Raw genomic sequence first — 24,540 nt, 5'->3', positions numbered from 1 at the left:
CACCAATTGTGTCAATGTGGAAGCTATTTTGAAAATATCTAGAAGTAGGCCTATCTATCCTGAATGGGATACGGCACTTAGACATAAAAGTATACTGTTGTAATGTCAAGCACTCATAGTGTGTGGGCTATATTAATATAGGACTGATAAAAAGGATTATGAAAGACTTGTTTGCAAAACCTACAGTATAAGCTATCACAAAATAACCAATCAGTACCTTGAAAAACCTCAATTTACCATTTTTATGTCATTAGTCAACTTGTGGGACACAGCTACAAATATATATGTATACATTTAATGGAATTGTTTTAATTCTTTAAAGGGCATATATTTACAAAAAATATAATTTCTTCTTACTTTGATGTCATCTCTCTGAAATCATTTGGAGAACATTCATGTCCGTCTCAAAAGCTGCTATAACAAGATAGCCATCCTGATTGTGTTTTATTAAAACTATACTACATACCTGTATACTTATGTAAAATAGTGTAAAACAATCCTAACAGACATGGCAACCTGTGAGCTGCAAGATGTTCTCTATCTTGGTTTTTGGTCTCATAACAGCACCATGGATGTTTAGCTTATATACTGTCACATCAGAGGGTAAAGAGTCAGTCAGCAGTAATTAATTACCACTAAAAGGTTGTCCGCACTTTCCTCATAGAATCACCAAACTATTTTATTTTGAGGTTAACATTCGATAACTTCCGGTATTAGTCTTGCTAATCGTAGCTACCTTTACGCTAAAGGGAACGCGCACTGCTCGTTTCAAGTGGTGATGCATTCATGTGAAATGAACAGGACAGTATATGAGGGATTTTCATCAGTGATGTGTTGCTCACCAGAGGTTTCAGGTGGTAGGTTACATCTATATGACTCTGTCAGGGTTTAGGTTATGGCAGCCAGTCCCAGCATGCTCTGGGGCGCCCTGGACATGTCTTCAATGCATCACAGGGCTCCCACAGACACTCCCATTCAGACCCTCCTGGAGAACTATTTGGAGACACCCACCCATGTGACTGTGGGATGGAACTCATGAGAAAACACAGGAAGCATGTGAACTCGCAACAAACCAGGAATCAATCAACTTCATGGATGAGCTCAGACATCACCTGCAAGGACATCCAAGAGAACTGTAGCAAATCATATTTTCATTTCATTTCAAAGAAACCCAATAAAGTTGAACTTTTTAACACCAAAGTGGTTTTGTGATCACAGCTCTTATGATGACCACATGACAGGCCCGGTTCTACTCACCTCTACCTCTCCTTTAGACCTGATCAGTTAAGTCCTGTTTGTTAATGCTGATAGCATCACATCACAGGTAGCCTACAACTGAGCCCAGCGTGGGTTCAACTCATACCAAACCACGATACAGAGACTAGAGGCTTTTGATTTGAACATGGAACATGCAAGTCATTGTCACATTCTTATTTTCTCCAAAAGAAAGATCTTTCCAAATGACTGTCTGTCTCTTCTCACCATGCCCTAGAATCATTATTCACAGCTTTGTGTGAACCTGGAATCTAACTCCTAGTTTACATGTCTTCTCGCCTTGAAATTATCATAACATCCCAATAACAATTAATTAATCAAATGCTCTAACAAAAAATAGAAAACATTCTGGTATCTGTGTCTGTCGCTGGACTGTAATAAACCCTCCAACCATTTCATTTGACCCGAATGTAATAATTGGACCGGCTACCTGCCTATTTTTCATTGGAAAAGAGTTGGAAACACTGGGCCGGGTTTTTTGGTTGGATCATTTTTTTTAAATCTAGTGTACTCTTGCTAGTTTCTCAAGATCACCGACCCTGCCTTTAATAGAGGGAATGTAGCTGATTTTTCGTACTGCAGTAAGATGGAAAACTAACTGGAGTGCTCTCGTCTCCTCTGACCTCAAGGCTGGATTACCAAACAGGCAGAGCAAGCAACTCCTGGATCCCCAGAGCTGTAGGGCCAACACGTTCTCTCTCCCAACTCGTCAAATATCGCAGCTTGGTCAGTGCCCCTAAACATTGGAGACCGACGCACGTGGTACCCCTCTTACGTTAGCGGTTGCCGGTTGGTACCGGTGCTAACATATAAATAAAATAACACTGATGATAGAATATCACTCACTGGAAAAACTGGAGCACAGACTTCTTCAAATCAATCAATCGATGTCATTTTATTTGTCGTATTTGTCGCAAATCATGCAAGGTAACATTACAACTCCAGTGAAATGCATTAAAGCTTCAGTAGTCAGTATATTTTTGGCATCATTGGGCAAAAATCCCATAATAACCTTTCAGCATATTGTAATTCAAGTGTTATGAGAGAAAACTAGACTTCTGCTCTTCCTCATTGCTCTGTTTTCAGGCTTTAGATAATCAAACCTGTGACGGGAGACTTTGACCAATCACAGGTCATTTCAGAGAGAGAGAGCGTTCCTATTGGCTGTGCTCTGGTCATGTCACCGGAACTTGCCGTTCCTTCACCAGATTTCACAATGGCGGTGGCGTCACAAATTTTCTCATTTTACAGCTACAGTGCACTACAAGATGATTCTGAAAACATTTGAGGAGAGAAATAGGCATTAACGTAACAGAATATTGATTCATGTATGATCAGCGCTGCGTAGTTTGACCGTTTGGTCAGAGTTTGCGAGTTTGGCGAGCAGTGATTGACAGCTGCGTGCAGACTGCTCGGCTCTGACCGGTTGTTTTCCTTCAGGCGTGGTGAAGTCTCGCAAATGCCATTAGCAGCACTAGGAGGCAGAGGAGCATGATTTTTTTTTACAGATTACCTGTCCCATGCACTACTGTCAGGATATAGTGACAGTTTTTGTTATGTTCTGGTTTAAACAACAGCGTACATGACAGTACCTCCCCCTTAACGAGAGCCTCCAGGCTATCTTCCAGGTTTCTCAGGATGAGACTGATGAAACTCCCGAACCATAGCAGCATCCAGGATGCGGGAACGAGGTACCCAGGAGCGCTCCTCTGGGCTGTATCCCTCCCAGTCCACCAGATACTGAAACCCCCGGCCTCGGCGTCTAACATCCATCAGTCGCCTGACCGTATACGCTGGCTGGTTGTCAATGATCCGGGCGGGAGGAGGGGGATTGGTTGGAGGGACCAGAGGACTGGTGAGGACCGGTTTCAACTGGGAGACATGGAACGAAGGATGAATCCTTAGGGATTTAGGCAGGATGAGTCTGACTGTGGAAGGGTTAATAATTCTCTCTATCTCAAATGGTCCGATGAAACGAGGAGCCAGTTTTCTGGAGTCAGTCTTCAACGGAATGTCTCTGGAGGACAACCAAACTCTCTGACCTGGGATGTAGACAGGAGCCGGGGTCCTGTGACGATCCGCGATCCTCTTGTTTCTCTCCGCCGTACGAAGTAACGCAGCCATAGTGTCCCTCCAGACCTTGCGGCAGCGTCGAAGGTGGTGCTGCACAGATGGCACAGCCAACTCCTCTTCTTGTGCTGGAAACAGTGGAGGCTGGTACCCTAATGAGGCTTCAAAAGGAGAAACACCAGTGGCAGCAGAAGAGAGAGAATTATGCGCATATTCAATCCAACATAACTGTGAATTCCAAGAAGATGGATTAATAGCAGCAACACAACGTATGGCGGATTCCAAATCCTGATTAGCCCTCTCTGACTGTCCATTCGTCTGAGGGTGGAAACCAGAAGACAGACTGACAGTGGCTCCAAGGGCTTGACAAAAAGACTTCCAGACCTGAGAGATGAACTGAGGACCACGGTCTGAAACGATGTCCACAGGAATACCATGCAGATGAAAAACATGGTTAGTCAAGAGATCAGCTGTCTCATGTGCTGAAGGCAGCTTGGGAAGGCCAATGAAATGAACGGCCTTGGAGAACCGATCAACAATGGTAAGTATCACTGTCTTACCATTAGAAGGAGGAAGACCAGTGACAAAATCCAAGGCGATGTGGGACCAAGGGCGGCCAGGTATGGGTAATGGGCGGAGCAATCCCACAGGCGGCCGATGAGATGTCTTTCCCCGGGCACAGACTGTGCAGGCGAGAACGTATTCCTTGACGTCCTTCTCCATTGTGGCCCACCAGAAGTGTCGTCTGAGGAGTGACAAAGTCCTACTCATCCCAGGATGGCAAGCGAACCGGGAAACGTGTCCCCACTGCAGGACCTGGGAGCGAACTGACACAGGAACAAACAAACGATTAGCGGGGCCAGTACCTGGATCCGGTTCTTCACGTTGAGCCTCCCGAACCGCTGACTCAACCTCCCAGGTTAATGTCCCCACCACCAAGGCTGCCGGCAGAATGGTGTCTGAAACACTTGGTGACTCCTCTGATGAAAACTGCCGGGATAACGCGTCAGGCTTGATGTTCTTGGAACCAGGACGGTAAGTAATGGTGAAGTCGAATCGACCAAAGAATAAAGCCCACCGAGCCTGGCGGGAATTCAGTCGTTTGGCTGACTGAATGTAAGCAAGATTCTTGTGATCAGTCCATACAATAAACGGGATCTCCGAACCCTCCAACCAGTGTCTCCACTCCTCCAGGGCAAACTTCACTGCTAACAGCTCACGATTTCCCACGTCGTAGTTGCTCTCAGCTGGAGACAGGCGTCGAGAGAAGAAAGCACAGGGACGTAATTTCTTATCTGGTCTGGAGCGTTGGGAGAGAACAGCCCCCACACCAATGTCCGAGGCATCAACCTCCACAACAAACTGAAGAGAAGAGTCAGGTTGCACCAGGATAGGTGCGGACGTAAAGCGGTCCTTTAATAAGGCAAACGCCTGGTCCGCCTCAGGAGTCCAGCGAAAAGGAACAGCGAGGGATGTGAGCTTGGTCAGTGGTGCAGCAATTCTGCTGTAATCACGGATGAACCGGCGGTAGAAGTTGGCAAATCCAAGGAAGCGTTGTAATAGCTTTCTGGAGGATGGTTCCGGCCACTCTGCCACCGCCTTGATCTTTTCCGGATCCGTCTTCACCTGCCCACTCTCGATGATGTAACCAAGGAATCCAACAGAGCGTACGTGAAACTCGCACTTCTCAGCCTTCACAAACAGCTTGTTCTCCAGTAGCCTCTGGAGCACTTGGCGCACATGAAGCTGATGTTCTGCGAGATCAGAAGAAAAAATCAAAATGTCATCCAGGTAGACAAACACAAACCGGTCCAAAAAATCTCTCAAAACATCATTAACCAGTGCTTGAAACACTGCAGGAGCGTTAGTCAGTCCAAAAGGCATCACTAAGTACTCAAAGTGACCCAGTGGTGTGTTGAATGCTGTCTTCCATTCATCTCCTTCCCGAATCCGTACCAGATGGTACGCGTTTCGCAGATCCAGCTTGCTGAAGACAGTAGCTCCCTGTAGTGGTTCAAAAGCAGAACTGATTAATGGTAGAGGGTACTTGTTCTTTACCGTGATATTGTTTAACCCTCGAAAATCAATACACGGGCGGAGAGTCTTGTCTTTCTTGCTTACAAAAAAGAATCCTGCCCCTAGAGGCGAAGAGGAAGGTCTGATGAGGCCTGCAGCCAGAGAGTCATTAATGTAGGTCTCCATAGCACCTCTCTCAGGACGTGACAAGTTGTACAGGCGGCTTGAAGGCAGAGTGGTACCCGGTAGCAGCTCAATAGCACAATCATACGGACGATGAGGTGGCAAGGATAACGCTCTCTCCTTACTGAAAACCTCCCCGACATCATGATATTCAGGAGGCACAGTAGACAAGTCAGGAGGAACACAGGGCGGAGGAGCAACACTAATATCTACTGGTGGTAATGCAGACTGCAGGCACGAGGAATGACAAAAACTACTCCAGCCCATAATCTTACTAGTTGACCAGTCGATCTGGGGGTTGTGTAGCTTTAACCACGGGTGTCCGAGAACAAGAGGAGTCGTAGGGGCAGAGAAAACAAAAAACTGTATTAGCTCACGGTGGTTTCCAGACAGAATTAGAGACAGAGGTTCAGTGCGGTGAGTGACTAACGCTAAAGACTTGCCGTCTAAAGCACAGACTCTGACAGGACACTCAAGAGGTTCAATGCTGATGCCAGCCTGAGAGACTAACTCAGCATCTAGAAAACTCTGCTCTGCACCTGAGTCAATCAATGCTAACAGGGGCAAGGACATGTTACTCATACACAGTTTAGCAGGTATTTGAGTACGAGGTCTAGTGTTGGTGGAGACATCAGTTTTACTCACCAGTACCCCCACAGCTACTGGTGAGCCCGCTCTTTTGGGCGGAGAGGACATGCAACAAGGAAATGTCCGACTTGACCACAGTAGATGCATTCACCCGCTCGGATCCGTCTCTGACGTTCAGCGGGAGTGAGCTTAGCCCGGCCCATCTGCATGGGATCATCAGAGTGAGCAGAGGAGCTGGAACCGGAGCCGAGAGTCTCTGACGGGCTGGAGGCAACTCTCGCAAGAGTAGGGGTAGCGGCAAAAGAGTTCACGGGAGTGTGGGATTTGTAGTTCTTCTCCCGGCGTCTCTCCCGCATACGGTTGTCCAGTCTTATAGACAGATCAATAAGAGCATCAAGGGAGTTAGTATCATCACGGACAGCAAGTTCATCCTTTAACTGCTCACACAAACCGTGTAGAAAAACTCCTTTTAATGCCTCGTCATTCCATCCAGCCTCCGCAGCCAGAATCCGGAAGTCCACAGAATACTCCGCCACACTTCTTGGACTCTGTCGTATGTTAAGCAAACATTTAGCAGCGTCTCCAATACATACAGGGTGGTCAAAAACTTTCTTCATTTCACTCATGAAACAATCATAGGACAAAAAATGTATCCCTCCTCTTCCCAACATTGCTTCAGCCCAGTCCAGTGCTCTCCCTCTTAACAGTCCCGTAACATACGCTACCTTGGCTTGGTCTGTGGTGAAGGTGACTGGTTGTCGGGAAAAAAAACCAGAGAACATTGGAAGCTGGAATCCCTTGCATCTCCCAAATCACCGGCATATGGTTCAGGTGGAGGAACAGGTGATTCTCTGAGTGGCTGAGGCGGAGAAGGAGGAGGCAGAGCGGGGGATGGGGCTAATTGGCCTGAAATAGTCTCCAAACATTTTCCCATCTGAGACATTTGTTTTCCTAAGGCTTGTTGGGTCTCTAATAACCCCTGAAGTAATTGGTGATGTTGTCCTAACAAAATATCATGGCTGGAAACAGCCTCCTGAAAAACATTTGTGTCTGCTGAGTCCATTGTTAGGGCCAGATCGTTCTGTTATGTTCTGGTTTAAACAACAGCGTGGACTCAAATGCAGCACACAAAGAGACGTTTTAAAGTATGAACAAAAATGAATATTTATTTTAACAAAAAGGTTCCAGGTAGATTCAGGAGCAGAGAGCAGGAGTGAGCAGGCAGGTCTTGAAGCAGCCACAGCAGGCAGGAGAACAGACCTGAGTATAGAGCAACAAAAAAACGAGGTTTAGTCCAAACAAGTCCAAAAAGAAACACAAGAGCAACCGCAGAGACAAGAGTACAAAATCTAGGAGCCTGATTTAGTGACTGTACCACTGTGGGTGACGGAACGATCTGGCGATGAGTTGTAGGAAAACCGGGGTAGATATACTGCTGGTGATTGTGATGATTGATTTCAGCTGCTCCTGCATGCCCGCCCAGAGGAGGAGTAGGAGGAGGAGACAGAAGGCCACACCTCCCAACACACAGACAGACTAGACAAACAGGGAAACATAAACAGGAGACACAAGGGCAGGGAAACAAAGGAAACACAAGGAAAACCTAAGCTGCCAATCTGAATACATGACAGTTTTATAAAAATAACTTTTCATCATATTTGCTCAAAGTTACTGACTGCAGCTTTAATGATGTGGTCCTGTTTTATAGAGGGACTGTCTGGGATCAAAAGTGACTCAACAGCAACTTTTGGCCTCAGGACCAACTGGAAAGTCAAGCACTTCGAAACTTTTATGACCACTTAACCTCGTACTGTTCAGACAGGGCTATGGTCAGCCTGTACTACGAAGAGAGTTCAACATACCCAGGGTATCTTCTCCTTATCTAGCTTCACTAACCCTAACAACCGAGATCACGCTAAACGGTCCTACAAAGCTGGTTATCAACTCGGTAAGTCAACCCAGGGTTTCTCAGTCTGGCTACGAGCGCGTTCACATGAACGGGGCAGTGTTGGCAGCATCTGACCAATCACAGACATGGACAAGTCTACTGTCAGCAGACAGACAGGCAGAGAGACACATTTTACAAAGGAAGAGTAAACTATATTAGACAAATACGAAGAAGTTAAACACTTTATCAGACTAAAAGTAACACAGTTGAAGCTGCCAAATGCAGGAAGGACAGCTGGCAGAAGAAAAAACTCCCAACTTGTAAATTAGAGTGCCTTATTCGTTCTGACCAATCACAAGTGCCCTTTAAGTTTCCGGGCCGCAGCCAGCCACCGCCACAGGCCGACCGAGCTGTCGTCAGACGAATATCGCTGTTCCATTTTCTTCTGCTTTTTCTTTTCTTTTCTTTCCTTTTTAAAGATTTAAAGACTTATTAATTTAATGGAATACTCAAAAGTCAGATATAGTCGTTTGGATATAAATAGCATTACTATATGTAAAGGATGGATGGATTACACCTCATTATATCCATTAAGTATGATACGGCGTGTGTGACTATTTCAACCTTCTCTCAGCTGCGTCCCATCTCCGGCAGTGAGAAACGGACTCAAGAGCAAGTAAAAAAATATATATATATAAAAACATAATTTAAACCCACAGCATAAATCCAGCTGTCAGCATCAGCATCTGTCAGTTTAAACTGTGTTGTTTTCAGCCTGGATTATGACTGTAACTTCTTCTTATTTGTGTAATATTATCATACGATCTGCTCACAGAGCTCTGATTGGTCAGTAGGCGGGGATTTTATATGAGTTGATCTCTTATCTGAAACATAACCTGCTCCGGAGCAGGTTAGCTGTTCAGCATCAGTTACCATGGAGATCTACCTCGGTAACAAGTGAACCACCGTCGTAGGACGGAAAACCCTAAATCATGCTTCGTAGTACAGGCCTCTGGTCTTACAGTAATGTCTGTCCCCCTGTCAAAACTCAAAAACAAGGGTGGGCCTATAGGGGCTTCAACAGCAGATATACAACCTGATGTGGACTGTTGTCTGTTTTAAACAGCATCTGGACGTTTTCTTGTGCAGACACGTCTTCCATTGAGGTATTTTGTTGTATAAACTGGTTGGTCATCTGTATAATGTGAGTACATGAATCAGAAAGCCAACAGTGTAATGTCACTCACTTAGCATGCATCAACTTACTCCTGTTAATGCGGAGTTATTTTGTTTGTGTGTGTGCGTGTGTGTGTGCTGGTCCCCAAGTGGACAGGCAGCAGAACTCAGTATTTGATTGTGGAACAAATTGATCCCAGACTACATTAAATCGTTTTGCTTCAAAAATAAAATGTTTAGAAAAGTCATGTAATTTGATTTGAGCATAATTTAGAAACCACATATATAAATGTTTCTATAACAGCATAACAACTTTTTTATTGTATATTTATATATATATATAGTTTATTTATTTAAATTTTATTTATGCTATTGGGCAGAGCCGCTTGTGATGTGATGTTTGCGTTTACACAACCTCTCTCTCGGCTGGAGGTTCTCAACATGCCATCAAGTCAGGTTTACTCAGTCACATCCACACATTGGTCTGTTTCTCTCACCTTCACACTGTGTCACAAAAGTGATATCTAATCAGGATTCCTGTTGCCATCTGGTACGTCCCTCAGTCTCAGCTGCCTCCTGCTTCTTAGTTTCACTACAAGAGCTGACAGCCGTCAGGGTTCTTGTCATGACAATAGTGACAGACAGGCCTCAGCATCACACCCGGGCGCCAGCACATTTTCTTTCCTTGAACTTCTTGCAGTACTACAGCAATACACCGAGATCAACGGGGTTGTCTCCAGGCCTCATGTGAAGGACAGCTGCTGGAGTAGATGTTAGGGGGAGGAGAATGAAATACACTGCACGTATCTTGCATGTTGCTTTGCATGAGCCAGTGTGCACGCTTCCCAACCCTGCTTTAGATGGTTATCTCTACTTTCACAAGCAGAACACTTCATCAATCTCTACTGCTGACGTACATGTACATATAGCCCAGACTCTCAGAGGGGCCTCTCTGAGTATATGCATAACCTGCAGAGATTAGTCTGACATCATTCACAAATGCTGTTGCTAAATGAGAACGGTAAGTGTGTAGCTTGTACAATCAGATTAAGAAAAGCTACGAAACAAGAAGCAGAAATACAACAAGCAGTCGCTTTTAAAGGTACAGTGTGTAGGATTTGGCACCATCTAGTGGTGAGGTTACAGACTGCAACCAACTGAGTACCTTTGTGCTCACTCCTCGCTTTCCAACACTATCGTAATGTGAGTAACGCTGAGTGCAAACTGTGGTAACGCCATTCGCCTCGCTCCGAGGCCATCCTTACCATAATAAGCATCAGAGGTCAGACGGCGGCTGGCGGTACCTCGGTTTCACCAGCTTGTCAGAGACCTACGGTGGCCTTCAGGTAACGTAAAAACATGAGAGGCTCTCTCTAGAGCCAGAGTTTGGTTTGTTCGTTCTGGGCTACTGTAGAAACATGGCTGAGCATCACGGTGGACTCCGTGAAGAGGACCCGCCCCCTATGTAGACATGAAGGGCTCAACACAACGATTCTTATTTTTAGATGATTATACACTAAAGAAAACATATTGCCATTTGAGAGAAAGTCGCCAAGTTGGCAACACTGACAGTCGGTCCATTCAGGCCTCCCTCCAAAGCCACTCCCAATTTTTTTAAAAATAATAATACAGGGCGCCTGGGTTAGCTCAGTTGGTAGAGCGGGCATCCATGTAATAAGGCTTGGTCCTGACCGCGGCGGCCCGGGTTCGAATCAGGCCTGTGGCCCTTTCCGCATCCACTCTCTCTCTCCCCCCTTTCAAGACTCTATCCACTGTCCTGTCATAAAAAATGGAAAATGCCCCCAAAAAAATAACTTTAAAAAAAATAATAATACAGCCATAGTGCTTTTAGAAAGGTGCCGAATGAAAGTACGGCCTTTCCTCAAAGAAATATTATGACTGTGAATTAATCATTTAAAACATTTTGGCGGGTCCAAAATTAATGTCTTGTTTATCTCTGTGGAAGATATCTGATGTGCGGTTCTACTTCTAACAAAGCTTGTGAGCCAATAGTATAACAGCGTTGGTATCACGTGGTGTCTCTGTGTCGTCAGTGATCCAGTTGCCAGTTAGTGTATAGAGTGTAACACTGGTGTCTCCATCAGGCTGTCCAATGTTATCAATTGTACCTTTAACCTTTAAATGAAATTTGTCATTTAACAAAACAATATATATATAGTGTTGATGATTAGTTATCCATGGGGAGCTTGGATTTCCATGCAGAGCTCATCAGTGATGTATTCCATTCTGAGCTGTAACACAGCCTCTGGGGCCTCTCTGTGGCTGCTGTTGGTACTACTACTACTACTACTACTACTTCGGCAAATTTCTGGAGCTTCAGCATTATTTCACCTCAAACCAAAGTTCGCTATCTTACATTTTTTTAAATTATTTTTTTTAGTCTTGTCCACTGCTTGAATTGGGCTAGTACTCATTGGTAGTACAGAGGGAAACAGTTATCTGTAAATAATTACATATAACACATTACTGTGGGTGAGATTTTTCCTGACTCTGCTGTTATTAGGCTTCTGCTGATGAAACCTAGCGTAGTCAGTGAGGTCCTCAGTGATGGCTGGTCTCATGTTACACCTTCCTTTTATGAGCAAGATAAAAATATTCTGACATTGGTAATCTCTAACGTGGCAGACAGAAATACACGCTGCTTCCAAATGCAGATGCATTAAGCTCACTCACAGCCAGACTAATGGTTGCAATGGTTAATTTGATTGGGTCCACTCTCAAACTTTAATTCAACATGGTGACAAAAGAAGATTTTTTGTTTAATATCTCAGACATATTCAGTGATGAAATGTAACTATGCAGCATACATTGACTCAAGTACTGTACTTATAGTCTAGCAGGAGAAATAGGTCCCCATGTACCTGCAAGGCATTGTTTTGTATCTTGTATTTTTTAGGACCCTAATGGTGTCTACTGTCTAGTAAAGATGTTTTCATGTTGCCAAGGTCAACTAATGGCCCATGGGGTTCGTTTGGTGGCCATCTTGAATTGATGTCCATGTGATGAAAATGGTGAAAAACAAGTAAATAACCATTTTTAGGTTCATAACAATATAACATTTGCTATTTTGTTTCGCAATAATTTCCTGCAATAGCCAAATGAAACTGGTTTATTCTCTTAAATCAATTGCAAGGTTATTAAATGGATGGGAATCACTCTGACATAGATGGTATCTGTCATAGATGGTTTTGATGTACTTCAATTTTACTTAATTATTTCAATTTCATTCGCTTTTATTCGTACACTCCCCCAAATTTCAGAGAGTAATGCTGTACATTTGACTTCACCACATTCATTTGGCACTGATGAAGAATTTCCATGCAAAACATTGTTAAATGATTGTTAAAGGTTAAAGTACACAACAGTATATAAAGTAGTTGAATGGAGTAGTCAAATGAGCTCCATCTCAAACAGCTGCAACAGTAAAATACGGCCTACATATTAATGCATCAGTAACAACAACTCAATAACAAAATGTATATTAGTATAACAATGACAGGTAGCCTATTATTCTGCTTGATTTAATAATGTCATACTGTATATTACAAGCCATGGGTCATCTATTATATATCCCTTGACGTGCCCATCAAATAAGTTTTAAAATGATCTGAATTCGTCGGCCTCATCACAGATGGGGACAACAGGGAGTACCGAGGACTGACTCAGGACTTTGTGGACTGGTGCCAGTGGAACCGCCTCCAGCTCAACGCGGGGAAAACAAAAGGGCTGTTGGTGGATTTCCACAGACGCACACACTCCCCCCTGACACTGGTGAACATCCAGGGAATGGACATTGAGATGGTGACACCTTACAAGTACCTTGGTGTTCACCTGAACAATAAACTGGACTGGACTGTCAATTCAACTGCACTCTACAGGAAAGGCCAGAGCAGACTCTACCTGCTCAGGAGACTGAGGTCTTTTGGAGTGCAGGGGGCTCTCCTGAAGACCTTTTATGACACTGTTGTGGCATCAGCCGTTTTTCATGGAGTGGTCTGCTGGGGCAGCAGCATCTCGGCTGCGGACAGGAAGAGACTCGACAGAGTGATCAGGAAGGCCAGCTCTGTCCTGTGATGCCCCCTCGACACAGTGTAGGTGGTGGGAGAGAGGAGGATGAGGGCTAAGCTGTCATCCATGATGGAGAATGACTCCCACACCATGCAGGACACCATCTCAGCACTGGAGAGCTCCTTCAGCGACAGGCTGCTCCACCCAAAGTGTGTGAAGGAGCGCTGTCGCAGGTCCTCCCTTCCTGCAGCTGTTAGACTCCACAACCAGCATTGCTCCCAGTAGACCACTTACACTTACACTTACACACCAAAAACTGACAAGAACTGCACTATACTGTATAATGACTGTGCAATATCATTATCATTATTACTACTCAGGTGTAATTCATACTGTGCAATATTTTCAGGTGGAATTTCATTCATTCTCACTGTGCAGTATCATTTTCCACTTGTGCACTTTTGTTAATAGTCTGTTTATTGTCAATACTGTATATACTGCTCCTATTTTTATACTTCCTTCTATTTAAATGGTTCATATTTTGTTACACTTTGTTAAGCTTTTTTTTTACTGTGCTAGCTGATGCATCTTGTTTTTTGCACTATCCCCTTTGCTGCTGTACACTGCAAATGTCCCCACTGCGGGACTAATAAAGGAATATCTTATCACTTATCTTATCTTATCTTAAATAGTTGGTGAAAATGTTGATGCTATGGTGGCCCTGAGAGCTCAACCTGCTGGAAATTAAGAAAACACATGTAAATAGACAAAACCCAAGCAAATTAAAGCTAGGATTGGTAATGTTCTTCAAAAACGTACTTACCTGTAAATCGGTCTACTTACCTGCCTGCCTGCACCATTGTGCGTCACCAGAGTCTTCCACAAGCTGCTGGCTTGACAGCTGTGAGTTCTAACAATAGCTATGTTCATTATATGTTTACATTCATAATGATAATTTTGGGGGGGAGTGGCTTTGTCAGTGGTGTTGGAAAATGAGCTACATTTTTGGGAGGTTATTTTAATATTGCAGGATTCAGATATTATTGCAGATATCTGCTGCTAACCTAGCGTTGGCCTTTTTCTTATTGTTAGCCAACTCAAATAATCTGACGAAATACACACATTAAATGTACAGGTTAACATTGTGTTAGCTGGGTATAACGTCAGCTATAGTTACATTCAGAACTTTAATGAAAGAATGGACAATAGAGGACAATATAAATTGCTAACTTCGCCAGCTATGGTTACTTAATTATTATTTGCAGTGCATTGAGCTCTCAGGGCCACCATACACAGCCCAGAGAAACGATTTCCTTTTATTTAATGCATTATACACACATTATCCATTTTTTTACACTGTCACTTTATTTTACACATTTACAACAGAGTATTAGGGCCACATTGAGGGAAAAAAAATCTGAGATTTCGAGAATAAAGTCATAATATTACAAGAATAAAGTCGTAATATTACTAGAATAAAGTCATAACTTTACGAGAAAGAAGTTGTAATATCTCGAGAATAAAATTGTAAAATTAAGAGAAAAAAGTCGTAATGTTACAAGAATAAAGTTGATATTTTAAGAGAAAAAAAGTTGTAATATTACGAGAATAAAGTTGTAATTTTACGAGAAAAGAAGTCACAATATTACGAGAATAAAGTCATACGTTTTACGTGTTATTTTAGAGGGGAAATAGAGCAGCGTGCCGCCTGTGTGAAAATGAGGAACGTGGAGCATCTTGCGAAGTTATACTTTAGTTTAAGTTTCACAAATAAGGAAATACTTCATCTTTTGGTACATCAGCACCACATTATCATCAGTATCAGGACCTGGAAAAGATTGTGCAAGAAACTGCGTTTATTCCGAAGAAATAAACCGAGACAAACAGCTGCAACCCGTCCAGAAGCAGGCTCAGGCAGCTATGTCCTCTCGCCCGTTTTGTTGGTTGCTGGTAATATGTTTTCCTAATATTACGACTTTTTTCTCGTAAAGTTATGACTTTATTCTCGTAATATTACGACTTTTTTCTCGTAATATTACGACTTTTTTCTCGTAAAGTTATGACTTTATTCTCGTAATATTACGACTTTTTTCTCGTAAAGTTTCAACTTTATTCTTGTAATTTTACAACTTTTTTTCTAGTAAAGTTATGACTTTGAGGGGGAAAAAAATCTGAGATTTTATTAAGAGAATAATATGGCCCTAATAATCCGTCATACACACTAGGCTGATGTTTACAGATAGAGTGTATATTTTCTGCAGTCTTTACTTCTAATAATACCCACACTTCATTAATAACGACCTTGTACAAAAGTGCCGTGACCCGGATTCGAACCGGGGTTGCTGCGGCCACAACGCAGAGTACTAACCACTATACGATCACGGCGAGCCATCCCGTGGGATGGCAGCCAGGGCTGAGTTTGTTCATTAAGATAGTAAACAGCCACTGAGAGGATGAAAAAGCGATCAAAATCCAATGAATTAATCAAGGCCAATCATAACTAGTGCACATAAAAACAAGAACAACATAATAAGCAATACATCTGAATTTTTTGAAATTATTAAAAATAATTTTGTGTGTTGCATTTGGGGTTTAACTCTCCTTTCACATATTCAAGCTAAAGTCTGAACTCTCCTTTACTAATGAATCATGAGTAAAACTAATTATACCAGCCTTTTGAATAAGTTTTCTAATCATATTCCTATCATGGCAGTATAATATCACTGGTAGTATTTGGGCCCCCATATAAAGACCAATACTATCATAGTGTAGTAGTATTTAGGCTACCGTCACACCGCACACAGTCGAGGCGACAAGCTTTTACCTCTGAAGCCTCCTCGGGGTATTTCTCTCTCCCCATAGTGCCTGAACACAACAGGAGAGAGAGCAAAGTTGCTTCTTGGCCCCGCCCCTCTCCGATCTCCGTCCGAGGCGAGCCGAGCGTTTCCGAAACGAAACTCGTGGTCTCATTTCATTGGCGGGCCGCTCGTCCAATGAGCCTTGGCCATCTGTGCAGGGCTAGTCGCTGTTGAAATACTCAGGTTACATCTCCACGGCTTTATTAGCTCACTTCACCTCCAAACTTCCCTCTTCAGCTGCCTGGTCCCGGAGAGAAGCTGCAGACATGAAGCTGTTCGTGGCAATCCTCGCAGTCTTTGCATCGCTATCTGTCACTGTTGATGCCACCGTCTACTTCAAGGAGCAGTTTGCGGATGGAGGTGCAGTAACTTACAGCCTGTTATAATGTCTGCTTGTCCTAACGTGATGGGTGAATGATCGTGTAGTGGAAATGGAAGTGTCTGCCTTTAACACTCTCAGGTGGTAGTTTATCTTCAGTATCTGGCCTTTTAAAGAAAGATGTTCCTTAAATAAGCTCACTGCATTAATTTAACCCATCACTAAAGGCCAGGCCACGTTATGTCTATTAGTCCACTCACAGATCATTATAGCTTAAAGAAAACTGTCTAAAGTAACGATGCTAACGTTAAATCCATGTTTTATTGTTTTAAAAATGAACGGGGAATACCAGATTATGACATGAGTTGACATCCTGTTATCTGAGTCCTGATATTCTTTCACTTTTGATATTGCACTGAACCGTATGGTGGGCTCTCGTATGAGATCCAGCTGGTCTCAGAGCTGTTCCTGTTCAAACTAAAGAGTATATGACTGTCCTCAATGAGCCCAACCAGTTAGAGAAAGCACAACTTCGACGAGAAATGTAAAAAAAAAAATTTAAAAAAAAATTAAAATATAAAAAATAAAGAAAAAACAGTATTCGTGGTGAAATATTTATAAATGAGACACCCCTCCCCACCAACCCCTCTCAAAATTTCAGCATTTATTGTGAAATCGTCTATATATTCAGTTCAACCGGTTTGCAGTATGTGTGTGGATCAGAAGCAGTAAAGTAGATGCATAATGTGGTGTAGTAACATTGTATGAGCCAACAGGAAACAGCAGTCAGTAACCAGGTGATTGTTGTGTTTCAGATGGATGGAACAGCCGGTGGGCCGAGTCCAAGCACAAGTCCGACTACGGCCAGTGGAAACTGAATGCTGGAAAGTTCTATGGGGATGCTGAGGCTGATAAAGGTAATTATTGTGTAATCTGTCATACAGACAATTGATGCAAATATTTCAAATACCTACAGATTGTGTTCAATTGTGCAAATGTATGTAAATGAGGTGACCTGCTCTCAGTACAGCCACTACAAAGAGAAGGAATTTCCCTGTAAAGTATGTGCTGAGATTAGATCCAGAACTGGAACAGCTGGAATAACCTGTCAGGGGCGTAAATTAGCCTCTGGGCCCTATTAACACCCCCAACTCCCGAGTCCTCTGTGCTGGAATACTCAGTGGCCCCAGGCTTACTCTGTGGTAATCTGATTAAACACATTCATTTAGAAAAAATTAATGTGGAAGCACATTAGAAAAAAATAATGTGGAAGCACTGTAGAAAAAATTAATGTGAAACTGAAACTATATTTTTGTCACAAGGCCCCACAAGATCAACACTAGTCATGGCAGTTGACAGTGTACTTTAATGATGTGTACTCCTAAACAAATATTAAATGGAACTGCCTCAAACCAGTTCATACACAGTAATCCTGGAACTGTTCAGGCTCCTGGAGTCCTGTGGCCTTGGAGCAGGTCAATGTGCCCAGCTGATGCAGGCTTGGTTCTATCTCTATCACACAGAGACAATTCATGATTCCTTTAAATTAGAATCAAACCATTTCTACAAGAGGAAACTGCAGCACAGTCACAAACAAAAGCCATGAATAGCTCAGAGCGCTTGTTGCTCAAAGCCGTTAATTCCTTTTTTCCCCTCAACTGTACCTACACCAGGTATCCAGACCAGCCAGGACGCCCGCTTTTACGCCCTGTCGGCCCGCTTTGAGCCCTTCAGCAACGAGGGAAAAACCCTGGTCGTCCAGTTCACCATCAAGCACGAGCAGAAGATCGACTGCGGAGGCGGTTACGTCAAGATCTTCCCCTCCGACCTCGACCAGAGCAACATGCACGGAGACTCTCAGTATTACATCATGTTCGGTGAGTCATGCTTGTCTTGCAGAGGCACCGAGGCCTGTGTGAGGAGAGAGCACTTGAAAGGATGCTTGATGCATTTTCCTGATATGTTATTTTTACATTCAGCTGTTTTGAAATTACCGTGCTTCCTCATAATGTTAAATGAAGTAAATAACATAAGATGTCCTGTGACTCCAGGGCCTGACATCTGTGGATACAGCACAAAGAAGGTTCACGTGATCTTCAACTACAAGGGCCAGAACCACCTCATCAAGAAAGACATCAAATGCAAGGTAGCTATGAAGCTTAGTGAACATTTTAGATTTTTTTGAACATGAGTTTAAAGATTCTTGCTCACTGTAAATCCCCTTTACCCCACTTCTCTCCAGGATGACGAGCTGACCCACCTGTACACACTCATCCTGAATCCAGACCAGACGTACGAGGTGAAGATCGACAACGAGAAGGTGGAGTCCGGCTCCCTGGAGGAAGACTGGGACATGCTGCCCGCAAAGAAGATCAAGGACCCGGAGGCCAAGAAACCCAGCGACTGGGACGACAGGGCCAAGATCGACGACCCCAACGACACCAAGCCTGAGGTAGGAAATCCCGACGCCAGTCTTTGTACTGGGATAGCAGGAAGCTGGTTTAAAAAGACATTATTAAACCAGCTTCAAAGAACCCAAAAAATCCAGACTTGTCAACACTCTAATCTGGATTAATCCGTTATCCACGCACAAAGAACGGGGCCCAGGGCGGTACCCAAAGTTATCCAGATCATTCAGTAAACCAGATTCTTGGTTTCTTTGCAGACCCAGCTCACATCTTTTAGAGGCACATGGAGAAAGCCCTGAAGCATACCCTGCTGTAGCGTCTACTTTTATTTGAAACTAGCGACTGAGGCCATAAACTCATGTTTACAATGTTTACTGAGGTCATAAATCAAGAGAGAAGTAGGATCAGGCTTTTAAGCACTTCAGCATTGGCTTCACTTTTCCGACCCGGAGGTTTCCCACTGTTTGTGTTGCATAAGTAATCATCTCACATCCCATTGACTTTGAAACATGCGAGCATAACGTTAGCTTTATGATAGCTTATGTTCATCAAGGTTTCGTGAAACTCTTGATATTGAAATGCTAGACAGAAAAAATGCAGCATCGTGCTAAAGTCTGCATATTAAACATTGCTCTCGAGTTATAACGGTATATTATGACCAGTACGAGTTTCTGTGCTGAACACTCTTTGTTAGACAGCCTGAACAGTTTCATGCCAGAAATGTCACATAGATGCTAATAGACTCGCACATCTTAGGAACAGTTTTCAAACTAAGTTGCTGTCTACGATTTCATTGCTAATCTGACGATAGAATCTGGTTTAGTGGTCTTTTCTGAGGACAGTTTGGGTGGGTAGAGTGGTTCATCTAAAGGGGGAATCAGCTTTATATAACGGTCACATAGGAAGTGTCACGTATAGGGAGAAAATGCGTAAATACTACTTCACCAACTCCATGTACTATGTGCAGTAGGTTCCCAGTTGTCCCAGATGTGTCAGGCTAGAGAAGGGCTATGGCCTGTCAGGTTCCTGCTCAAAGCACCCTGAGAACTTCAGGAGCAACTAGTGCAGATGTGATCATTTCAACCTGGTTCTTTGAACACAGTTGGAGGTTCAATTAGTTAATAATGGATGATCTTATCTTGACTAACAGTGAGCTCTTATATTGAAGGAAAAAAAAGGCAACTTGAGTAGAAAGTCAATCAAGTTAAGCTAGTGTAGTTACAGTACACGTACAGAACCAGGCCACACCCCTGCTTTATGATGTGCACTATGTTATAACTTCAGTGGTTAACTCTATATCTGCTGTCTCCCAGGAATGGGACAAACCAGAGACCGTCCCCGACCCCGATGCCAAGAAGCCTGAAGACTGGGACGTGGACATGGACGGAGAGTGGGAGCCTGCCATGATCACCAACCCAGAGTATAAGGTAGGGCTGTTCCAGCTGAGGAGCTTTTATAGACAAATGTTTCATCACCATTTGAAATTCTTTTTACCGGTGTTTGTGAGAATAAATTACTGTATTTTTAAGCCTTGGGTTAGGGTTAAGGCCTTTATGCACCGGACGTGTGACGAATAAACCATACGAAAATGCAAAATACTCAGCAGCGAATATTTCACATCAAAAGTGTTCGTACCTGCGGCGATGCACATTTGCGGCAGTTTTTCACTTAAAGGTTACTACTACTGGGATCCTACTGACCCAGAGCATCTGGCAGCCGGTCTGAGCTAAATTGTTAGCCTAAACTACTGTAAGCTATTTTAGTTTCCTTTTAACGAAATGCTCGGAGTGAATTTGCCTCTGGTAAACAGCTACGCAGCGTATATGTCTAGGGCTTTTATTGTGAAAGGTAAGAACGGAAGGAGTGGATGTGGTCTGCGCTGCCTTTGTCAAGGTTGAAAAGAGTAATAAAGTTTGTCGTCTTGGTTTGAACTACGGAGCCTCCGTGTTGTTGTACACTATAGTGTACGTCATGAATATGTCCGTTCCGCACAGCGTGATTGGTTGATGCCTTCATTTGTGGTGCGAATGCTCCGAAAAATCAACCTCCTTTTGGAAAAAGACTGTTAGAATAATCACGTTCTGTGTGAAAGTACTCATGACAAAAACAACAGTTTGAAAAGATATATTGACGTGCGAATGATTTGCCTGAAAGAAAACACCCCCAGTGTGTGAAGGCCTTTAGAGTAGGGGGGTAATACTTCTATCATGGAACTGGTCTAATAACCAGTAGCATCACTAGTTCTAACCCCTCATGTGTGGTCTTTGCAGGGCGAGTGGAAACCCAAGCAGGTTGACAACCCCGACTACAAAGGAGCCTGGGTCCACCCTGAGATCGACAACCCAGAGTACACCAACGACGCCGCTATGTACAAGTTTGATTCCATTGGAGTTCTGGGCCTGGATCTGTGGCAGGTAATGATTATCACTCACCCACTGAGAGCTGTAATAACTGAGTCACCGGTCCTAAGTTTACATACAGACTTGTTTGGTGCTGAGTGATTAAAAACTGATGATCAAGTTGAGTTGAAACGAGATAAGAATAATTATTTATCTGGATTCCTTGAGTGAACAATGCTAATGCGTTTGTTGTCTTTGTTCAGGTTAAATCTGGCACCATCTTTGACAACTTCCTGATCGGTGACGATGTCAAAGAAGCAGAGGAGTTTGGGAAGGAAACCTGGGGAGTTACTAAGGTAAGACTATACTAAAAATACTGAGTCTGTTATACACTACACTGTGTGTTCTAGACCAAACAAAACAATATCTTTTATTAACAATTCATCTGTTGATTTGATTTGTTTAATTAGCTTATGTGCTTAGTTTTTTAATTGTCAAAAATAATGACAAATGCATATAAAAGGGGTGACCTCTAGCTCACCTGGTAGAGCGTGCACCCAATGTAGGCTGAGTCCTTGGCAGCAGCCCGGGGTTCATTCCAACCCGTGGCCTTTTACTGCTCGTCATCCCCTCTCCCTCCCCTCTACCCTCTTTCCTGTCATTCTCCAGCTGCACTAATAAAGGAAATAAAAGCCCCAAAAAATACTCTTTAAAAACAAACAAACAAAAAAAACAGCGTATAAAACAAATGCTCATCACAAATACCTGGAGGTATTTAAAAGTGAAGAAAAACAGCCCAAAGTTGTCGTCCACCTCTTCAACTAGGTTTGAGTCCCAGTGGCACTACTTCCTGCTTCGTTGGTTCTGCTCCACCGACTTGTACCAGTTGTTCGGGGTTGTTGCCTGGTGAAGCACATCAAGAAGCTCTAATTGTTAGTAGTAACAAGGAGGGCAGTGTGTAGGGGACTGATCATTCCACATTCTGACAAAAGGCATTAAAATGGAAAAATGTCTCTGCTTTCAGAGATGTGATGGCCTGCTAGCAGGTTAAGCTAGGTCTAGGTCACAGGCTAACTCCTGGGATGACCTGTTGACGGGCCTGGCAACTCTGACAAATCAACAAATCAGTGGTTAGTATAGCTCACAGGACGGCTCCAGTCAATGTCTGTGGTCGTCCCCGGGGAGGCAGCTGTAGCTCAGGAGGTAGAGATGATTCCATCTCTGGCTCCTTCTGTCCATAATGCTGAAGTGTCCTAAAGAAACACTAGAGCAGACAAAAACAAGAGTAACACAATAAATCCCATGTACTTCAACGTCCGCTCCTTTTATTACCATTTGCATTCTGGTTTTTGTAATGAAGTTAAACAGCTCATAATTCCCTCTCTAATATCTATTTTATATTGCTGTGAAAACATCTCCTTCAAACAACTGGATTTATTCAAGTTTCTCACCAAAAACTACATTTTACGAGATTACATTTGAACACATCACGATGAAGTTAGAGTTTACCATAGCCCAATGCTTATTTTACTGAATAGAGCCTGAACACATCATAATGTAAATCAATGGCACCTCCCGTTAATGTTAGCTGTTAGCAGCCGGTAAGCAGCACAGTCCTGCACGGAGCTAACGGCTAACCTTAACTAGCTCTCGTCCTGCTGACTTCAACACTGATCTGTTGTTCATTATGTAGCATTACCAGGGAGAAAATGGGGGTGCGTCTTCTGGACGTGTCGATAGCGAGTTTACTGCGTCTCAAACACATTTTCTGTCGTCCCTGGGATGACGGGACGCCGTTAGTCTCGAGCCCTGGCGGTACTACGGTACTGTAGAAAAACTAGTATCGTCACGTTTTCAGAATTTTGCCATCGACTTGGTACCAACGTATCGCTTCTCGTGACATCTCTAACTTGAATCAAAAGTGTCTTGACATCCAAATCCCTGCGTGTGTTTTGAGAACCGTATTCAGTATCGTCAACCTGTTGAAAAGATGAAAACAACGTGTGTTCTTTGCCCACCAGGAACCAGAGAAGAAGATGAGAGACGAGCAGGAGGACATGGACAGGAAAGTGAGGGAGGAGGAGGAGAAGAGCAAGAAGAAGGACACTGAGGGCGAGGAGGAGGAAGAGGAGGAGGAAGAGGGCGAGGAGGAGGAGGAGGAAGAGGGCGAGCACGAAGAGGACACGGAAGAGGACGCCGGGACAGAAGAGGACATCAAAGAGAAGGACGAGTTGTAGAGGAAAGGGACGCGGTTGGCGGACTGCTGTGTGCTTCTCTCTGCAGGTTCAAACCAACGACAGCAAATCATCAGAAAGCCCTATATGGACTCCGGCCTTTCATACGGCAGCCTTTTATTCAGGTGTAGGGGCGGGGGAGGGGTGGAAGGTGGGGTCAGGTCAGATTTATTTTTTATTGATTCCCTTGTTGCTTTTTTTAGCCTTGAAATTAGAGAAAGGAGAAGGGGTTTACGTGTTGTTTTTCCTTCTGTTTGTGTGTCTGCTTCGGTCGAGAGTGTTCTAATTTAATGTGATTTACTGAACGGTCCCCACGGTGTGTGAATGTGTGTGCATCCTGCAGTCACTCAGAGCCAATCCTTCTTTCATATTGCCTGTGTTGGGATGTCCAGTAAATTGAGGGGTCCGTCTCTGATGTCTGGTTCATGCACTTTTCTTTCTCCTGTGTGATGTAGTACTGTCTGTTTTTTAAGTCATAATTTATTCAATCATTGCATCGATTCCCTGAAAACAACATGTCTGATCCCAAAGCTCTGATTGTGGGTGTACGTCCTTCCTCCAACTCTGTGTGTGAGTGTGTGTGTGTGTGTGTGAGAGCGAGACTGCATTAGACAAACTGTGATTTTTACAATCGCCATTTTCCTCATTGTTCTGTCCTGTGGGTGCACACTGTTCAGTTTCAGTGAATAAATTGAAGCCTCTCTCTACAAGCTGGCGCCTGTTTCCAGTGGTAGTGGTCACTCTTATTTCAGTGTGGTGTGAAGGAGCTGTTTGACAGGTGATAGAATAGAGTGCTACAGGAATGAGTCCAAAAACCCGGAAATGAGTTCGCATTTTATCACCTCCGGTTCCCTCGTCTGGAGGTCAGTGGGTTTTTAATTAGATGCCTGAAATCAGGTCTGTGGTTAACACAAGCTGAAGAGAGTTTAACGTCAATAAATACTGAATTTGTGAATTTTGAAGTCTTGGTGTCTTAAAAAAGACAGTTTCTAACAAGTGGCTAAATGAGACTACTAAAGGTCATCACGCCGACTCGTCCTTTACAGCTTCATTGTGTATACTCGCGCCTGTGGTGTAGTTCGTTTATAGCCTAATTTTAGCTTTTTACTTCTTCCGATTGCATTCACAATTAAAAATAATCATAAAAGTGGTGTCAT

At 43.5% G+C, this 24,540-nt stretch overlaps 1 protein-coding gene and 1 non-coding gene across 2 annotated transcripts; one reads left to right on the top strand and one right to left on the bottom strand.

The window, feature by feature from the left end:
* Positions 1-15,538: 15,538 nt before the first annotated feature.
* trnah-gug lies at positions 15,539-15,610 on the bottom strand. The gene has a single exon. It is a non-coding gene; the product is annotated as a tRNA-His (tRNA).
* A 648-nt stretch (positions 15,611-16,258) lies between these two features.
* Positions 16,259-24,106, top strand: calr3a (calreticulin 3a). Its single transcript, XM_037769286.1, has 9 exons — positions 16,259-16,443; positions 17,218-17,319; positions 18,076-18,279; positions 18,454-18,548; positions 18,645-18,854; positions 20,124-20,237; positions 21,081-21,224; positions 21,413-21,505; positions 23,171-24,106. The coding sequence occupies exons 1-9, from the start codon at positions 16,350-16,352 to the stop codon at positions 23,384-23,386; spliced, it is 1,272 nt and encodes a 423-aa protein (XP_037625214.1). The 5' UTR covers positions 16,259-16,349; the 3' UTR covers positions 23,387-24,106.
* Positions 24,107-24,540: the final 434 nt, after the last annotated feature.

This window comes from Sebastes umbrosus, chromosome 5 (assembly GCF_015220745.1).
Source record: "Sebastes umbrosus isolate fSebUmb1 chromosome 5, fSebUmb1.pri, whole genome shotgun sequence".
Lineage (NCBI taxonomy): Eukaryota > Metazoa > Chordata > Actinopteri > Perciformes > Sebastidae > Sebastes > Sebastes umbrosus.
This window is presented reverse-complemented; position numbering and strand designations above follow the sequence as displayed.